The sequence below is a fragment of the Gobio gobio genome, assembly GCF_949357685.1.
Source record: "Gobio gobio genome assembly, chromosome: 9".
Taxonomy (NCBI): domain Eukaryota; kingdom Metazoa; phylum Chordata; class Actinopteri; order Cypriniformes; family Gobionidae; genus Gobio; species Gobio gobio.
The window spans coordinates 13,163,149-13,182,358 of record NC_137115.1 but is presented as its reverse complement, the minus strand read 5'-3'; the positions used below and the strand labels follow the sequence as shown (position 1 = coordinate 13,182,358).

Below are 19,210 nucleotides of genomic sequence, written 5' to 3'. Positions count from 1 at the left end.
TATGAATAGATAAAACTATATAAAATTCACTTTAAAAAATAATTATAATAATAATACAATTATAACACATACCTTGTGCTGAATTACAAAATACTAGTTACTAGTACACTTCTGCAAGGAGGTTTCGAATGTCTGTAAATTGGACATCTTTCTCTCGTCTGATTGCTTTTGAAAGGTTGTAGAAACACGATGGAGAAAATGGGAACATAGAAATAATATTTGGTCTCCCATGTACCTAGAGGATTCCCCTGCTATAGTTTACATTCACATTCCAAATATGGAAATGTGAAAATCATCTTTTGGTATTGGCTAAACATAGCCACTGTCTCCAAAGGGGCACAAAATGTTGGCTGAATTACACATTTGAATGTTGTTTTACTTTGATTTCTTAACTCATCAAACATGACCAGTCAGTTGCTCTAAAGATGGGTCATTTGGATTTTTGTTTTGCTCAGAATTACCTCTATTTCTTTATTAGAATATTTGTTAGGACATTTCTTTGCACCTTCTTTGAAGTGTTGCACCTTCATCAATGACTTGTCTTTTGGACGTATTAGGGCTTGTGCTATTGTAAAAGCATTGTGTTGAAAATAAAATGACTCCTTTGTAACATATGTTCATGTCGGTTAGATATGAAACATTAGCCCAATATTTGAGGAGATTGGCAGATGTTTTTTGATGGATTAGGCATGCAAAACATTCAAGTAGCCGATAGGCTGTCTGGAGAAGTTTTTGAAAAATGTAAAACAAAGTCCTGGTACAGATGAATGAACTACCAGACATTCCCTAATGACCTGGAATGAATGAAAGAAACCTTCACGTACATTTTACTGATCTTTCCGTTTTGGGCACAAACCTGCTACCAGATCTCAGCTTATCTCCAGAGAGTGGAGTTGACGGTGGCGGAGAGTTCAGAACATCTGGCACTGGTGTCACGTGGGCCCAGACGGGACACTGTGAATGCCGCATTGTGTGGAGGACCGACAGAGAAACGGGAATGAGCTTCTCAGATGGGTCAGCATGGAGGCCCAAAGACAGAGTGAGAGAGACATCTGAATGAATAAACAGAGTTCCCACTTACAAGTCCGCCGTTTCAGGAGGAAGAGGAGCTCTGGGCTCTGTTTCACTCATTTTCTCTCTCTCTTTCTCTCTGTCAAACTCTCCATGTTTTTTCAGTTTATTTTTATAATGGATTCTAAAGATATGACATTAGGAAATGTGATGAAATATACTTGTGTTCCAATTGCAGAAAACTGACATTTGATATTTTATTACTGGCAGGAAAATCAGCCAACATTACAATAGACCTTAGTCAAAGATAAATGGCATTTTAATTAGCCACAATTGAAAACAAGGCTGTAAGTCTGTTTAATGTGTACTATTGCGTACCCTTTAGTTTAAAGGTGCAGTATGCAGGATTTTCGGGCATAAAAAAGTAAAAGTATAGACCACTAGAAGTGTGTGGTGGTGTTTGTGTCTACAGAGACATTGCCCTGTGCCTGTATTTTCGTATTTTCTTTTTGAATTCCTACGTTTCTGGGCTGCACCTTTGGCCATTGGGTGAGTAGCCCAAGCCAATAACAACGTGCGGCACAGGTGAGGGCGGGACATTATTGTCTGTCTTGGCAAGCTCTGCTTAGTTCTCCTGTCTCGACACAAATCAAATGAACTTTTACGAGTTTTTATAACTTTCCTTTTCTTATGAGTTCACAAAACTGACACATTTTAACTAATCTGAATTGTTTCATTGTTTTGAGTTTTATGAACTTGATTCTTTTCATTTATTCAAACTTAAATTTAATAGAAATCCTGGGCTGGGATTTTTATGATACTCAAAAGGGAGAATAAATTCTAAAATTAGTGTTATATAATGGTTATTTCTTTGTGCAAGTTTAATGTTAAGAGGCAGATTTAGCAGTGTTAATTTTAGAAGAGTTTCTGTAATGTTGGGTTTTTTGGGGGGTTACCATCATGTTGAATGGAGCATGAGCTTATAGTTTGAGAACAGATATATGTTAATGTTCTATATTGCCGTATTTATTTAGCTATTTCTATGCTAATGTCTTCAAAGCATTGCGTTTACAATTAGCATTTATTGAATTAGCTAGTTAAAGCTAGCCAAGTTTCCAATACTAAAAATATTTAAGTTATGTTATGAATTCGCTAACTCAAAAGTTTCAAGATAAGAGCAATTCAAATGTATGGGTGTATATAAAATTCTGCCAGTTCTGCTTAACTGATTACCTCAATTTTTGAGTTTTTGCCAACTTATTTGGGTTGACAGTGTATGACTAAAGCTTGATTACAAGGCATTGTATATGTTTTTATGATAACACATAGTTGCTGTTTATTAGTGAGCTAGACTGAAGATAGCTAAGCTTGCTTGCAAATTACAGCCAGTCATCTATTAGCGTAACTTCTTTCATATACACAAAAAAATGCTATTTATGCAAATAGCTCATAATTCATCTTCCCGCAGAATCAGTTGGGCTGTGTGTGCAACTGAAAGGATGTCAGGGGAGAGGCCTTGCACTACTGGTGGTGTTCTGTCTGCGAGGAGAGGCCAAGTTTTGAATGTTTTGTTTTGCGAACGGTAACTGAAAATCCTGCATAGTTCACCTTTAATATTCAGTGAACAAATATTTCCAATTGTCAAAAAAAAACCTCTTAAAGGGGTCATCACTGACATCATATTGCTCAGAAAATTTTGATTTTTTTTTTGGCATTTTGAGGATTAAAAAAAGGAGTGAATGTTTTTTATCATTTTAGGATGGTTGTGTCCACACACTGCAAAGACACATTTGTATGCAAACACCATATAAAAGTGAATTTTCCATCCGATGACCTCTTTAAGATAGTATTGTGTGGAAAATAAAATTAACCATTTGTAGAAATGGTTCATTTGAAAAAACTCAAATTGCATGGACTGTTCATATCCCTTACAGCCTTGCTTTCATTTGTTTGAATGTAGTTCTAAAAATTGATTAAATTCCATTACATTTTCCAACATTACAACAATTTTAACAAGATATTGTGTTATAGGCTACTTAATAACATGACTTTTGTTATGTGTTATTTTATTTTTATTTCATGAAGTATTCCACAAAATTAAATGAAATTTTATAAATGAAAGGTAAAGCATTTGGTATATTCTGGAAAATAATTTTTTAGCATTTATCAGCAGAGTTAATAATGTATTTTTGTGCAACAAATAGATTGAAATGGTGGTAATAGTGTTTACAATAAAAGTACAATCACTCGAAGTTATCTTTACTGTAAGGTGCTGCTAGCCGTTCACTTGACTTAATGCATAGAGTACAACACAATGAGCAATGAAATAGGGAAGATCCACCTGACTTAGACAAATAAAAACGTATAAAAATAAAACCACTTTTCTTTCTCATAAAAAAATGTGGAAAACTACCAATAGTATTTCATGTGAACGACCAAAAATACTCTATATTTACATCTCACAAGTTCTCTTGAAGACAAAGTCACTACGCTAACCTCCTAATACTTTCTTGTGCGTTTTTCCCCCATTTTTCAAACGCTGTAAGGCCTGCCCTGTCACTTATGTCATTATTCTATGTGACATCAGCAGGAGATGCATTTCCTTCCTGTCGTGGGTGTGAAAACGAGGTTCCTCTTTACAGAAATGCTGCTCTGACTTGAGCAACTGTAGGCTGTTGGGAAGTTCCTTTGGTTACAGTCATTCTTGACTGACAGATTGGACTGAGTCAGCGCTTTACTTGGTCGTACCTGTGTGGGCAGGTCAATCCTGTTGGCCCCATATCACAGAGTCCTGTGTGTGCCCCTCAAATCCAAATCCTTTAGAACGTTCCAAAATGCTTTTTTTCTTGGACTTCTTCCTCTTTATCTCTGAAGGAAGGGGAGTGAAAGGCCTATCTTCTGCATAAGGAAATGACAAAGACGTTTTCTTGTAGACACTGGTGATTGTAGGATAATTCCCCTCAGAATCTATGTCCATAGATTCCCCCATCTTTGGCTTGCTCTCTGAGGAGGTATACATGCCTATTTCCCAAGGCTCAGGTTTGATCTGTACTTTGCGCTCTTTAGATAACGGACTGGTTATTATGTTACATGCCATGTCTGGGTCTTCTCCATCTTCTGACTTGAAGTGCTTGCTCTCGTGCATACTCAACAGCACTGCTGATTTACATACCTTTGAGCAGTACCTGCAATTGTGTCCTTTCCCTGACTTTTCTAGGTGCTTTTTCTCATGACTTTTCTTGGTGGCAAGGTAAAGGAACCGCTGTGGGCAGTAAGAACATCTGTAACGTTTTTCCATGCTCAGGCTGTGGGACGCCACATCCGAGCTGAAACAGGAGCCATCCTCAGTGCAGCTCTTGCAGATAAAGTCACCACTATCCTCTGCAGTGGGCCCAGCTGTGCTGGATTCAGGGGGACATTGTTTACCACATATTCTGCAGCGTGGCTGATGGCAGCTGATGATGTGCATGCTGAGGGAGGTCTGGCTAGAGAAAGAGCTCTCACAGCTGTGGCAGGGGAACGCTTCCTTTTGGCTGCTATGCCTTGGCTCCCTCCTGACCCCATAGCTGTCTGCTGAGATCCTCTCATCTGGACAGAACCGTGTCTCTCTGAAGTCTTCGTTGGCTTCAGGCGACAATGGTCTCGTGTGGCATCTCACATGTTTCATCCTTGTTCTTTTTTCTTTCAGTTTCTTACCCCTCTTTTTAGGTTTATATGTGTAATAGGGTCGCCATAGTATGTCGGTTTCAGGATCATTTGGGTCATCATATGATTGATTTTCTCTAACTGATGTTGTGACTTCTGTTCTCAGTCGCAGACTTGGACTTCCAATACTCTCCCCTGCAGAGCTACTTTGACCTATGCCCTCTTGTCTCCAGCTTTTCCTTTTCCTCTTTTTTGGAAATAGCTTTGAGCCTTTTATTTTTCGTCGAACAATTGCCTCGTTGCCAATCTTCACTGTTATTTGGCAGAGGGGGAGGACTTGGTTGTCAACGGATGGGCCTGGACATGCAGGCTTAGCAATGTATGTTTCCGTCTTTCCACTAGGTGGCTGATCCGGTGTTATGCTCTCGGGTCTTGCTTGTAGCAGCTGATTAGCCATGTCCTCAATGGTTTGTGCTGCTGCTGACAGTTCACTCAGCCTGCTCAACCCTTCGAAGGAGCAGACAGATGGTATGTTGAGGAATGGAAGAAGGTCTGTGCTGTTTTCTGTGTTTTTCTCGGATGAAGTATCTCTGTCACTTCCATCTGTAATTAGAGAAGTCCCTGTGTTTTTCTCTATTGCTTTTGAAGAATCTGTAAATCTGTGGCTGAAGAGCGGTGACCCTTTGCCATCAAATCCAGACTTTTTCTTGAAATCAGTAGAGAGGTGTTTCGAAGGATGGTCCATCTCAGATGACATAGGAAATCCTATGTTTTGGTCACACGGTTTGTCAAAGCTGATGCGAGGAGTTTCTGATGCCATCATTTTGGGAGTGGCCATGAATGTCACCGGCATTGAAAATAATGACTGACCACTAACAACATCTGAATTAGTTGTAGGTACTGCACTGTCAAAAAGAGTGTCGGGGGAACAGCTGTCCAGTGGTTCATTGTAGGAATCATCATTGCCCTCGATCCCCTCAGAGTATGTCTGACTGTATGACTTGTAACGTTTCTTTCTAAACTTCATTGGGAGAAGCCTGTAGAGCTTTATGGGGTAGACACTACTCTTGAACCCACCATTTGCTGATTTTTTATTGACAGCCAACTGTGGATCGATGCCATGAAAGGACTTTTGGTGATTCTTGAGGATGTAATACGTCAAGAAGGTCTCCAAGCAGAAGATGCACTGGTACCGGCGTTCCCCAGTATGCCAAATCTCGTGCTTTGTGCGGTATTCAGCCAGAGCAAAAACTTTGTTGCAGTAGTGACACGGATAGGCTCTATGCCATGAGTGTACATTCTCATGTCTTTTTAGGCTGGAAATGGTCACATAAGCTCGTTTGCATACTGAACATTTATATGTCCTTGAAGTGCTATTTGTTTTTAAGGTCCCATTAACTTGATCCTGAGACAGCTCAGGGGGACTAGCCAATGTGGGGTCTAAACTTAAAGGGATATCGAGATCTGGTGGAAGTAAAGAGTGCGGCATGGTATTTGCATTAGGTGTACTATTAGAGACTGGGACTCTCAAAGAGTCTTTATTATTAGTCTCTAACTCAGATGGACCTTTTAGAGATTTCACACAAACATGCTCATGATTGCGCAATCTTTTCAGATGCATAAACTTTTTATGGCAGTACTTGCAAAACAAATGACTGACAAATCTCTTGTGTATTTGCATGTGGATGGTGAGAAGCGTAGAGTCACTAAAGGTTTCAGGGCATTGCTGGCAGCAGAAGGCGGGGACACTGGGTGTATTCTGAGGACTGAGGCAGGGTGGCTCTGCATCCTGAGAGGGTGTAACGTCAAGTGGTGGCAAGAGATCGAGGCTGGAATGTATCACTGGTGCAGCATCTGAGGATAACTGGGAGGAAGATAATGGTGCAACAGTAGCCTTTTCCAATGCAGATGTGCCAGTATTTGTGGGCACAGTTGCACCTGGCTCACTTGAGAGAGACGGAATACCGTTCCCATGTATACGACGCTTCTTTATAGGTCCAAGTCTATTGTTAACCACAGTCTTAGCTGGAGGAACAACAGGCATGATGGTTCCGTTATCATTCCCCTGGCTAACCTCTTTAGATTCTTGCCCCTGGCTCACTGCATATGAGTGCTCTGTTAGAGCATGGGCAGGCTCACTCTCTATGGGTGACATGCTTGTATCTTGGGAGCTGGAAGGAGAATACCCTTCCTCAATAACTTTGTTACGGTCATCCAGTGTAGAGAACGGGTTGTTTACTGCCCCAACCTCAGTTATTGAGAAAGCATTGGTGATCCTTGGGCCCTTGGAGCAGTCTAACTCCTCAGGCTTGAGGGTCTCTTTTTTCAGTGTGCATGTGTTTGCCAACTTTGACTGACTGTTTGATCTTCCGCCGCTTGCAGAGGCTTGGCCTTGCAAGAGACCAGAGCCCTGCCTTTCAGAGTCTAGCAATTTCTCCAGAAAGGGAATTCCTAAACGCTTTCCAGCTGCCACCAGAGACCTGCTGTCCTCTGTGCTACTTGACTCGACTCTGGCATTGTAGATGAAGTTTAGAATGCTAGCAAAGACCTCAGATTTCAGGTCTGTTAGCTCCAGCACCTGGCTGGACGTGAAGACATCAGGCGTTTTGAAAGCATTACGAAAATATCCACTTGTGGCAGCCAGTATGTTGCGGTGAGCGCGGAATTTGACATCCTCCACAACGATTATTACATCACAGAATAGGCCTTGTGAACGCTGTTCACTAAGATGACTAAGGACAGCTTGGGGGTGGGAATTGTCCACCAGACCAAGAGTGCTGGGGTTGACCACAGTCATCTGCAGAGAAGGGACACAAAGAAAAAAAAAAATAAAATTAAAAAAAAATTCTATCACTGTTCGTAGATCATCCTGACTGCACCCAGAAATGAAAATTGATTTTCTCACCCTCTTGCACCCTCGAACCTGTATGAATTTGTTTTTTTCCTTTACAGAGCACAAAATAAACTCCTTCATACAGGCATACAGGTTTGGAATAACATGGGGGTGAGTAAATGACAGAATTATTATTTTTGGGCAAACCATATTTTTAAATGTTCTAAAAACTATGTTAAACAAATAAACATTTTAAACCACATAATGAGAAGTGTAATTATTTGATGACTCTAATCTATCAAATCAAACCACTAGATGGCAGCATGACTCAACTCACAAGCCTTGGTTCACCATCATGTCTATAAAGCAGTAATCAAGTGACGCCAGAGAAGTTAGTACATAAGGTGCAGCATTTAACAGATGAAGTTACCTTATAACCAAAACTGTAATCTATGCAGTTCTTATAGGCCTACCCAAATATTGATAATGACCACATAAGCTTTGGTACACTGCAACGACAGATATTTCATCTTCGATATGATTGATGCAGGGAAATGAGGTGAAAGCAAGTAGAGATTTATTATGGAGTATGTTTGCACACGTTCATAACAGTCTTCATTCTACCACCATGTTTTCTCCTCATCTTACTACTTTTATTTTGGCTCCATAGAAAGCTCTCATTTATTTTTGTGCTCAGGATTACAGAGTACAGAAGCATACTTTGTGCAAGGTAAGTACACATAGATGCATGCACAAAGAAAAGCATAAGACAAATGACTGCACAGAAAAGCAGATAAATGCACATAAAGAACTGCAACAATTTGCATAAATAAGATACAAAATAGAGACATTTCTCCTTAAATGCAAACATTTTTATGAATAGTTTGCCACTGACCTATGCACTTCCATCTCCATTTGGTATTTATTTTTAGGGCAGCTCAGTTCACTGGATAATGACAGATAAGAATGGTGACTTATTGCTCATCATTGCTCTTTGCATCAGTGCATGTGTTGAAAGCCACACTATGATCGCTATTGTCTACTGGAGGAAGTGAGCAAGAATCAATGGCTGGGAAAGTGCTGTCGGCACCTCCACAAAGTAAAATATATTACTTAAAATCAAGGTATAATTAATGAATTGCTGGCAGGGCTGCATTATACAAATGGGCAGCACTAAGTGGCACAGAAACGGGTGAAGCTAAATGGAACTAATGGACTATTTGTCATTGGCCAGTCTGCTGTGCTTCTGTTGGCAATGGCTCTTCGGTAACATATTGGTATGGTTCTCTCGCTGAAAAAAGGGCACAAGCAGAGAAGTTTACCTGGCCTAGCTCATGAATATTAAAGTGTATGCTGATGCTACATAACCCTCATAGACTGCTCGTCCATGTGACCAAATTAATATTAACAAGTCCAACCGGTAAGGTTGCATTAGCCATGGGGAGGCTTAACTCGGCCCTGCTGCAATGAGAAGACTTTTGCCTCTTAATAGGCTCCTAAAGGCTTATTGCAATTTGTCAGCGTTATTGCGCTTCCTGATACTCTACTCATAAATTACAATTCTGTCATCATTTACCCAAACCTGTTGCAAACCTATATGACTTTTTCTTCTGCTGAACACAAAAGAAGATGAAAAAGTTGGGAACAAAACAACATTGGAGACCACTGACTTCTAGTGTATGGAGAAAAAACACTTCTCACTTTTCTCAAAATATCTTCTTTTATGTTCTATAGATGAAATGAGACATGAAGATGAGTAAATGTTAAAAAATATATATATATTGGGGTATCCCTTTAAAACAAAGAATACAGAAAACTAAAAATCCAAAAACAATGCATAACATGACCACTATTGACTTGAAAAGATAATGAAACTAATACATTTTGCAGGAATACAGACAAATTATGCTAGACAAATCCAACCTTTAACCGCATTTGGATATAGGCCTAAATTAATCATAGTTTCAAGCTGGATGTAGGTTGTCATAATAGAGAAGTATCAAGGATTATCTTTTTATTTATTATAATTGAAAGATGTGTAATAAATGTGTCCTCTACAAAGTGCTAAATAAAGCACTATAATAGCTGTTTTCCTATTGCACCTTTTCAATCTGCTTCTGTCACAAGATAGCTTTGAGCTATTATATTTAGAAATAAATATATACCTAAAAATATATACAAAACTTATACATACAATAACAACTTGTATTTTTTGGCTATGTCTGCGGACTTGAATACATGCCATAATAATGATTTCCTTGCTCTGATGTAAGATCTTACCAGGTGCACTTGAAGGCAACAGCAGACCAGGCAAACACAGGAGCAATATACAATACACACAAGAGCTAATGAGGGAGCAAAACACAGCTGAACACAATTAGGTCATGAGAGGGATACATTTGACAGAGACAAAAGACTCACAAGAACAATTCGAAATAGAAGACGTGGTTAAGCAAAAGCAAGACATTAAAAAACAACACAAAATACATGAGGATAATAACAGATGTGTCAGACAGTGTGTTCGTACATTATGATTTATAAGCAGTAGATTAGAGTTTTTATTTAAAATTCAATTTTCATAATATTTCAGGAACAGCTATGTGTTATTATTATGTAATACAATGGGAAAATGAATTTCATTTTAATATTATGATTAATTCATTATTTGCTGATTTATATGCCAGCTGTCAGAGAGTGTGAAGACGAAACAAAGAGAAGGAACAGCTGCATCCAGAAGCACAAGTGATGTGTATATTTCAAATGTCTGAAAAAAGTTCCAAAGATATGCTCAGATTTGAATTGTATAATTGTCCTTTCATATTCATTTTCTGTCAGACACCCAGTGCATGGCGCTCGTTTGACTCATTAGTTGACTAAACTACATAGCAGCACAATGAGGAAATGAACAAAGGTCAGATTCTCCATCTCCCTGCTGCTAGAGGATCGCAAAAGCTTTTGAATATATCCATCCTAGCAAATTGACCTATTTCTGCTTCTGGCTATCTATTTCCAGTTCAAATGCTCCCCAAGAGGAAGAGTGACCTGCCACTGCGAAGTGGAAATATGTCAGATGCAGCAACACCCGTTGCCAATGTCAGCAAAGTACAACATATTTGTTTGGAGGCACAAAGCTCAAAGTGAATAGTTTTTCATATGGATTGCTTGTTTTTTGTCTCTCATTTGCACAATTTTCTCCTCTCTTGCTCTTTTTGTTTATGAGGCCCTAGTTTTGTCTGTGACGGTGATGGAATGTCCAAATCACATTGTTCTTCAAATGAATGACTGCAATGTAATTTTAAGCATTTCCAGGGCCCCTTGTGTGGGAGTGACTGGCTCCTAAACTGAAACACTTAGGCGTCAAATGACCTTTTTAGTTGCGAAATTGCAGAATTGCTTTTTAGACACTTGCACCGATGACAGTCATGCTAACTTTGCATTTTCTGTGTGTGGTCCCCGTCAAGTTAAAAAGGTTACGCTTTGCCATGGTTAGTAGATTAGTTTCCAGTGCAGCACTTGTAGTAAATTGACCCGTGTTCTAGCATGTACTTTGAATAAAATGAGTTTTGTTTTTTCAGTAATGTACATGAGTCTGGCGAGAAGGAAAAGTTTTGCGTGCCTCTGTTGAGAGGTTGTTTTATTTCAACAGAGCAGCCATTTTGAAACCACGACAAAAAGCATCTTGGCATAAAGTAAAATGGCTGCCTGTAAATGTTCTATTAGACTGTAGAGAGAGGTCGAACTTGTTTGGACTTGCGATTTTGGATTTTAGAATTCTAAATTCTGAGAACATTACTATTAAATATTAAAATGACTGACAAGCAAAGCCTTATATGCTCTGTGCCCAGTTTCTGAACAGACAAACTTTAGAAGAACATTGCTGTTCTGTGGGCGCCCTGATGCATTATGCATTGCTCATAACGAGAAAGGAAACAACAGAACCACAAAGAAGACATATCTGACTCTGATCATCGAAAACTTGACACAGCATTATTGCTCAGTCAGCTCGTATCTTTACTCTGCATTAAACAACACAGTCTGGATGTAACAGCATGCCAGATTTTTTGGTATGCTGCTTGTGAGGATCTCTTTTAATCTGTGCTGTTTGTGATTGCGCTAAGCGGGAGAGACAGACCTCTCTTAATCGCTGGGAAAACATCCGCCTGCTCCCTGTCTGACAGGCCTCCGTTGTCACGGCAACATGCTGTGGCGCAGCACTTATTGGGATTTGTATGAATGGCGGCTGAGCAGGCAGTTGTGCTTGCTGTCCAGAGAAAAACGGTTCATTCTCACAGACTGCGCCATGTTGGGAAACCCCGGTAGCATTTAGCTTCGGACAATGGCCGGGATCACTGTTATCTGCATTGGTGTGCGTGTGTGAGTTTAGTACGCAGTCAAAATCACATCCCCTAGACTCGAAGAGCTGGATGACAATGCTAATTTGAGTTGAAGGGCCGTTTTACATTAAAAACCAAAGAGTTTAGGCTCGCTATTTGTTATTTTGGCCGTTAAAGGTTCTTTTAACATATTCAGGCATTCTATATAGGCGTAAAATGCATTATTGTCCGTGGATGTATCACCTGCCACACCCTTAACCTGACTTACCATACCAGATAAGCGAAATGGCAGAAAAATAAAAATCCCCCACCTTCCCTCAAACCGTTCTGTACAAAATGAGAGAAACATTTGACTATGAGTATGAAATGTCCAGTCAAACAAAGAGCGAAAACATTGGCTTTCATTCTCACAGATAAAACTACACGAGTCTTCATGCGCTGACCTGTAAAAACGCGCTCGACTATGTCTGTTTGAAACTGGAGGGAAAAGCATGCTGAACGTACCTTTTATTTCAGTTAATCAGAGAAAGCGCTTCAGTGGATGGAGAGCGGAAAACATCGCTCACGCCTTCCTCCACAGTTGCTGCGATCCACTGATGGCTGGAAAAAGATGTTTCGTTTGCAGGCGAAAGAGTTACAGCTTTTTTTTTAGATTCAACTCGTCACTTGCTGCTCTCTGCTGCGATCGCAGTCTCTCCTATAAGTCTATCCTGCTCGCTCTCTCTCTCTCTCACACTCTCTCTCTTTTTCGTTCACCCTAGTCCCAGTGCCCTCTCTGCGTGAGACACCCAGTCCAGAGGTGGCAGGGGGCATCAGTCTGCTCCACTGCACCCTGCTATAGGTCTCGTTCCTTCCATACGCTCGCTAGCTGGCCACCAGAGTCTCTTCACCCACTGTGGAGTTTATAAATAGTCGGGCAGGGCAGCTCTGCTGCTGTCTGTGCATTATTAGCAGCGGAAAAGAGATGCGGCGTGCTAGCAAGGACTGCAACTTCATTAACCACTGCAAAAGGGCAGCCGGAACGAGAGAGCGCGGGGAAAACGGATCAGTGTGCTAACGTGAGAAGCGCTCGCATGGCGTGTGAGGTGGATGCAACAATGCAACCACTGGTGTCAAAACAAAAACGGCACCTGGCGCGAGACAGCTTTTGACATTTTCCATCACGTAGAATAAATAACAGCGGTCTGGGTGCTGCTATTTCAGATGAGCCCCCACCCACCCCTCCAAAAAAAGATTATGAACAGCGATGAATTTAGATGCACAGGCACACACGTTTGTTCTCCACCTGTCCCTCGCCCACCTTATGAAACATGCATTTCTCTGGTCCGTAATGTGTTTATGGCTAAGCTGTACCGCTACCACTGCTGCAACATTTTTAAACATTCATCTTTGTGGTGGTGCGTGGGTGGGTGTGAGAGAAAGAGAACGAGAACGAGCAAGAGAGAGACCGCACAGTCTGCTTCTCAAACGCTCATTTCTGATATCAAACAGAAGGAGGAAGAGCAGCCGAGGAGAGAGAGAGAGGATGAGAGAGTGCATGAGCAAGCAGAAATGCTGATTCTAGACAAGAGCAGGAAGACGGGAACATGGCGGACGACTAGAGAGTGGGTTCAGCGGAAGGTTGAAAAACCACCGTTTATACAGAGAGTGAGTGAGTGCGCTAAAGAGACAACGAGAGAAAGCGGAAAGGTGGCGGAGGACTGTGGGATCACCTTCAACATGGCTGCTGATTGATGCAAAGGGATGCGGCTGTTCTGCAGAGAACGCGAGAGAGGGAGGGAATGGACAGGGGAAAATAGGAGGAGCAACTTCAAAATTCCATCTGCAGGTTATTAAATTTCATGGCCCAAACTGGGTATGTCTTTATTCAGGGTGAGGACTGCAAATAAATACTACACACGAATCCTTTGAATACTTTACTTACAATATTTATTTTTCTCTAAAGCTTTTGTCCTTGTTTTCCAACATATTGTTATCACACTAATATATATGAATCTTTTGTTTTTATTATTATAAAAAAAATACAAACAGAATTTTAAATGTTCCCAAACAACTCATTAAAATGTAATTATAATGGACATTGTATATAAATATAATTCCTTGTCATTTGAGGTCTAAGACCACTGGTGAAAATGCTTCAATTTTTTGTAAAGTGTAAGTCGAATTAAAAAATATGTTTCTTATGTCTTCATATTCATTTGTCCCTTTTGCTTTTTCACTTTATCTGAACCAACCCTGATGAAACTTCCTTTAATTATTGACCTAAAAATATGGTAGAATCCTACATATTTTTCTTGATTGTTCTCTGGGTTAAATTTCTAAAGATCCTACAACTATTTCCACATTTAAATGAGAACAAAAATCCCAGATTTTTACCAGAAGTGGATGGCATCAAACAAGGATTCATCTGTAGATGAAGAAGGGTTTATTCCACTATATTTAGGCTTTTCATATTTAGTTTTCAGTCAAATAAGCTCTTGTTTACATCTGAGTTAATGTCGGTGAAGTGTCTCTTTAAAGCTTGCGGAAGACCGCCTCCTTCAGCTCGCAGTGCAGCATGTGAACCTAATGCCCAGATACCAGCGGTTATTTCTGGAAACAAGGCTGAGTGCTGATTACCTGGGTGCCATGAAGACAAGCTCCTGTAACAAAGGCTGCATTCACTAGTGGCCTGGCCTGTGTTCAGCTCACAGGTTGTTTCATAAGTGAACCACTGATGGTGAAATAAGAATCAGAAGCTAGACTGATCACTGATCTCTCCATGAAACCCACAACCTTTCACTGTTTCCGTAGACATAATTAGGAACATCACATTTTTTGATCTTTTGAATCAATTGCTCTGCTGTTAAACAAATTGAATACATGATATCAGTGTTCCCTGGAAAATACAGAGAATTAAAAGAAAATTGGAATCAAGTCATGGAAATTAATCAACTTTGGATATAAGATAATTTATCTAGACTGAATCTACATTTTGCACGCTATTGTCTGCTCTAATATATTTTAGCATCTAAATATTGCAGTGAGGGTAAATGCTTTGGACCTAATAACTGGATCCAATGGGATGAATTTTACTTTTTTACTGAATTTTACTGTTATTTACTATTAATTGGATACTTTAAAAATAAATGTATCTAAATATAATATACAATATAAAATATATAAATAAATCTATACAGGTAATATAAATATTTATATCTAATTATGTAAATATATTGCATGCAAGGGTTGTAAAATGATATGTAAAAAAATGTCTGAAAAGATGAGGAAAAAGAATAGAAATTCATCGGTTAAAAAAGTGGGACCCCCTTGAATATAAAAACCCTTATTTGTATATTCCATGTTAATATATGGCCTTATAAAAATACATATAAATAATAATAATAAATAACGAATAGACTGTATGAAAAAGATCTGTACAAAAACGAATAATGTTCTGGCAGAAAATGACCAGTACCTTTTCTATTAAAGCGGTCCTATTATGCTTTTTCACTTTTTCAACTTTAGTTAGTCTGTAATGTTGCTGTTTGAGCATAAAAAAAGATCTGCAAGATTACAAAGCTCAAAGTCCACTCCAAAGGGAGAAATTATATTTATCAGAATCCACTTTCCAAGAACTACAAACAACAAACGACTCGTTTGGACAACAACACGTGTTTCACAATCTTGTGAAGTCACAATGTTACTCATTTAAATAATCTCCACCCATGGAATACGCAAAAAAGAGGACGAGGCCTGGTTGAGCTGCATTAGAGAAGACAGTGTTGCCACTATGTCAAAAAGACGCTATTTTGCCTGCTAGCCAACATTAGTGTTAATCGTGTTTACTGTAGCTTTTTTAAGACTGTTCACCGCCCCTTAGGAAAATGAACCATGGTTTTGTGATCGATTACTGTTTGTATTAACATTGTTTTCCGACACGTAACATGATTAAATGGTGTATAACATCGCATCTAAAATGTATTTTATTAAGAAAATGTAAAAAAAAAAAATTAAAGCTGCAAGCAGCGATGAAAGGGCCCTCGCACAATGGGCTCTGGACTTTAAAATAGTAAAGTAATTTTGATGTGCCACACTTCCTGCTGTCAGCAGGTGGTGCTTTGACTATAACTGAATATTATCGTGTAGATGTCTTCAGGCCAGGACTCTTATCAAACATGTGAAGTTTAAGGCAGATTGGACATTGTATGCTTGAGTTACAACAACTTCCTGATTAATCGCATACTCATTAGCGCTTAGCCAAGTGTTGCATGATTTTACATGTTTCTAGCATGTTTGGCACATAATATAATATATTATAATATATTTCTGGGAGTGAATTACAGTGCAAAGCATGCCATTTCCTGTTTCCTGTTAACGTCGCAAAGGCCTTAAGATTAGACTGACCAAATATGTTTATCTGATGCTGGTGTACAACGTCTGGAAATGGCAAAAACTGCAACAATTTTCCAGAGAAAATTCGAAATATCTGACTTCCTGTTGGTTTTCAGATTTTGCTCCCAGTGACTTTTTAATAGGTTTTGGGCAGTTACATGTGTATACCGAATTTCATACTCGTACGTGAAATGTAGCGCGAACAGCACCTGATTTAAATTTTGTAGGTGCCGCTATAGAAGCATTTTGCCACGCCTAATTCTGAAACCCATATCAGGCGTAAATTTCACCACTTCTGACACGTGTACAAAGTTTCATGAGTTATCGAGCATGTTTAGGCCCTCAAAAATGCGTATAGACAGAGCAATTCCAATAGGGTCCTCACACCATCGGTGCAACAACAAAAAACAATCGGTTTGAAATTGACACCATCCTTAATATTTACATCTGAGTAGAGCTCGCGGTTATGGAAAGTTATGTGGAATTTCCCAAACACGCGCTAAGTGACGCCAATCACAACACACTGAGCCAGCTAGCCAATCACAGCACATTTCATATTTCGAAAGGAGGGGCTTTATCGAAACAGGAACTAAACGGCGCGTTCGACTGGGCAGAGAGGTGCTGTAATAATGTAAAAAAGAATGTGTTTTTTTGAACAATCAAGCATGAAAGCATATTCTAGTACACCCCAAAAACAAAATCAAGACTTCGTAAAAGGGCGTATTAGGAACAATGCAAAGTGAAATTCAAACTATATGTAAAACTTTTCTAAGAGTGTTATAAATAAAGCATAATATAATTTATTATCATTAATATCACAATAATATCTAAATATAATATTGCTTTTGCTATTATCAATTGTTATATCATTGTCCTTTGCTTTTGTGTGCAGTTTTATTGTTATGAAATGTATTTTTACAATTTATATCTGTTTTGATAGCAAAAAAAAAAAGCCAACAAAAAAGGATTGCAACGTATTCTTCTGCAATGCGATGTACTGCTTAAATAACCCCGGGGTGTAAAGGAGTTCCGCTTTACCGGCCACAGAACAGTCATCACAAGTATGCAGTGAACCGTTTGCAGACAAGTGCTGCATTGCTGAAGTACTTTTGTTCTTTGTCACTATATAATACGTGTAGGCTGTGGCCCTGAAAGCATCAAAGATGCTAATACATCTGAGGCCTGTCAAAGTGAGGCCTACCCTATGCTATGTAAAACCTCGGTCCAAAGTGAGCACATTGCATCAATCTTCCACTCAAGGCCCACATGGTCTGAAGTATAACATAAAAAAGCTAAATAAAACAAACTGAACACCATGACAAATGGCTCTGACGATCAAGATGAGGCCTAGGTCAATATGTGGGCTGTTGTGTTTCGTAATGAATTATAGATGGAAACTTAGCAGCTCATGAAACAAAATTGCAGCGGTGAGCTATTCATCTAAAAGGTGAATACATCAAAGACAAACAAATGAAAATTAAACATGAATATCACATACGTATAACCACAATAATTGTGTCATCTTGGTGGAACAAAAGCAAGACGGCCGGCTACAGTTGTACATCTCCTGCTATCAAGTGACTCATTAAATTCTAACTCTTTAAATGACACAGTAAGATTAAAACACCTTTACCAACCTGACGTTTGTTCATTCCGCTCCTCATAATCGAGCTCGTCTTTCCTCTGGTCCCTGTTGGTACGATTAAATGTTTGTCTGTGCGAGGAACTACGGTGATGTGCCCCCTGGTGGTCATCATGCAGAATCCCCAGTCCTGCAATGTTTAGTTTTTTTTTATTATTATTAAACAATATTTCAACTTGTTGATGATAAAGTTCCTCAATTCTATAAATAATCATGTTATAGTGCAGGACACATTTAGTTATGCTGTTTACAAGATTATTATGTCACTCTTACAGTAAGGCCCGCCTTTATTGGAACGCAATCAAGAGAAACGCACTCAAACGACTGTCTGGATGGATTCCCACAGTATATACTCAAAACAAGCTCGCACACACTAATCTCGCTCATGGACACTCCATCGTCTGGCTAGTCCCAAAGCGGAAAGCACAGCGCACATTGTAATGCTTCTTTTTAGTCAGCATTAACGGACAATCTCTCTGTGTGTTAGTAGAGCGAGTAAGACAGCGAAAGAGAGAGTTCTGAGTGAGCGGGGCTGATATATACCTGATCTATTCCTCCTCCTCTTCCATATTTGAGCAGCTGCAGATGTAAACAGCCTGACCCAGGCTGAGATCAGTTTGTTCTGCCATGGTTGAGAGGAGAGCGAAAGATAGAGGCTCGGCAGTACAGTTTCTCCTCAGGGCCAGATCAGCTGCTCTCTCTCAGCAGTACTTCCTTTGTGCCGTGTGTGTGTGTGTGTGTGTGTGTGTGTGTGTGTGTGTGTGTGTGTGTGTGTGTGTGTGTGTGTGTGTGTGTGTGTGTGTGTGTGTGTGTGTGTGTGTGTGTGTGTGTGTGTGTGTGTGTGTGTGTGTGTGTGTGTGTGTGTGTGTGTGTGTGTGTGTGTGTGTGTGTGTGAGTGTGAGTGTGTTTGAGTGTCAAGGCCGGCCAAAGCAGCGCCTCTCTGTTATTCTCTCAGCCCAGCAATCGTTCCACAGGCCTCTGTCAATGCTGCGTCATCAAGCTGCTGCCCTGGCCCTAGAGAGAGAGAGAGACAGAGAGAGAGGAGGGAGGGGTTGGAAAAAGGAAGGGAGAAGCAATGGAGAGAAAAAGAGGGAAAGCTAGACTTCCTCTCAAACGGCTTTGAAACGGTTACAAGCTCTGGATACTGTTGATCATTCTGTCAGAACGGACACAAAGGATTCATTTAATTCTGTTACTATCATTTAGTATTATGGGTAACACTTTATTTTACAGTGTCCGTGTTACATATGTTACATGTACAGTCAAATCAAAATGTATTCAGAAACCTTCAACATTTCCTCACATTATCACAGGTCGCTATAGTTTAGAAAATGGTAATAAAATATGACTAGAACTCAGAATAAATTCATC

General features: G+C 39.7%; 1 protein-coding gene across 3 annotated transcripts; it reads right to left on the bottom strand.

The window, feature by feature from the left end:
• Positions 1-1,245: 1,245 nt before the first annotated feature.
• Positions 1,246-18,572, bottom strand: zbtb38 (zinc finger and BTB domain containing 38). 3 transcript variants are annotated; one of them, XM_079825631.1, is made up of 3 exons: positions 18,383-18,572; positions 17,835-17,969; positions 1,246-7,453 (listed from the first exon to the last, which is right to left on the bottom strand). In XM_079825631.1, exons 2-3 carry the CDS (start codon positions 17,952-17,954, stop codon positions 3,773-3,775), a joined length of 3,801 nt encoding a protein of 1,266 aa, XP_079681757.1. In that variant the 5' UTR covers positions 17,955-17,969; positions 18,383-18,572; the 3' UTR covers positions 1,246-3,772. The 3 variants fall into 3 exon arrangements, with proteins under 3 accessions (XP_079681757.1, XP_079681759.1, XP_079681758.1); XM_079825633.1 differs by lacking the exons at positions 17,835-17,969; positions 18,383-18,572 and adding an exon at positions 14,200-14,375; XM_079825632.1 differs by lacking the exons at positions 17,835-17,969; positions 18,383-18,572 and adding an exon at positions 12,328-12,994.
• Between the last annotated feature and the right edge of the window lie 638 nt (positions 18,573-19,210).

Coding starts and splice junctions, on each gene's coding strand:
- zbtb38 (XM_079825631.1), bottom strand. CDS start 17,954: ATGATGACCACCAGGGGGCACATCACCGTAGTTCCTCGCACAGACAAA. Junction 7,454..17,834: donor GCGGAATGAACAAACGTCAG/GTTGGTAAAGGT, acceptor CCTTCTCTGCAG/ATGACTGTGGTCAACCCCAG.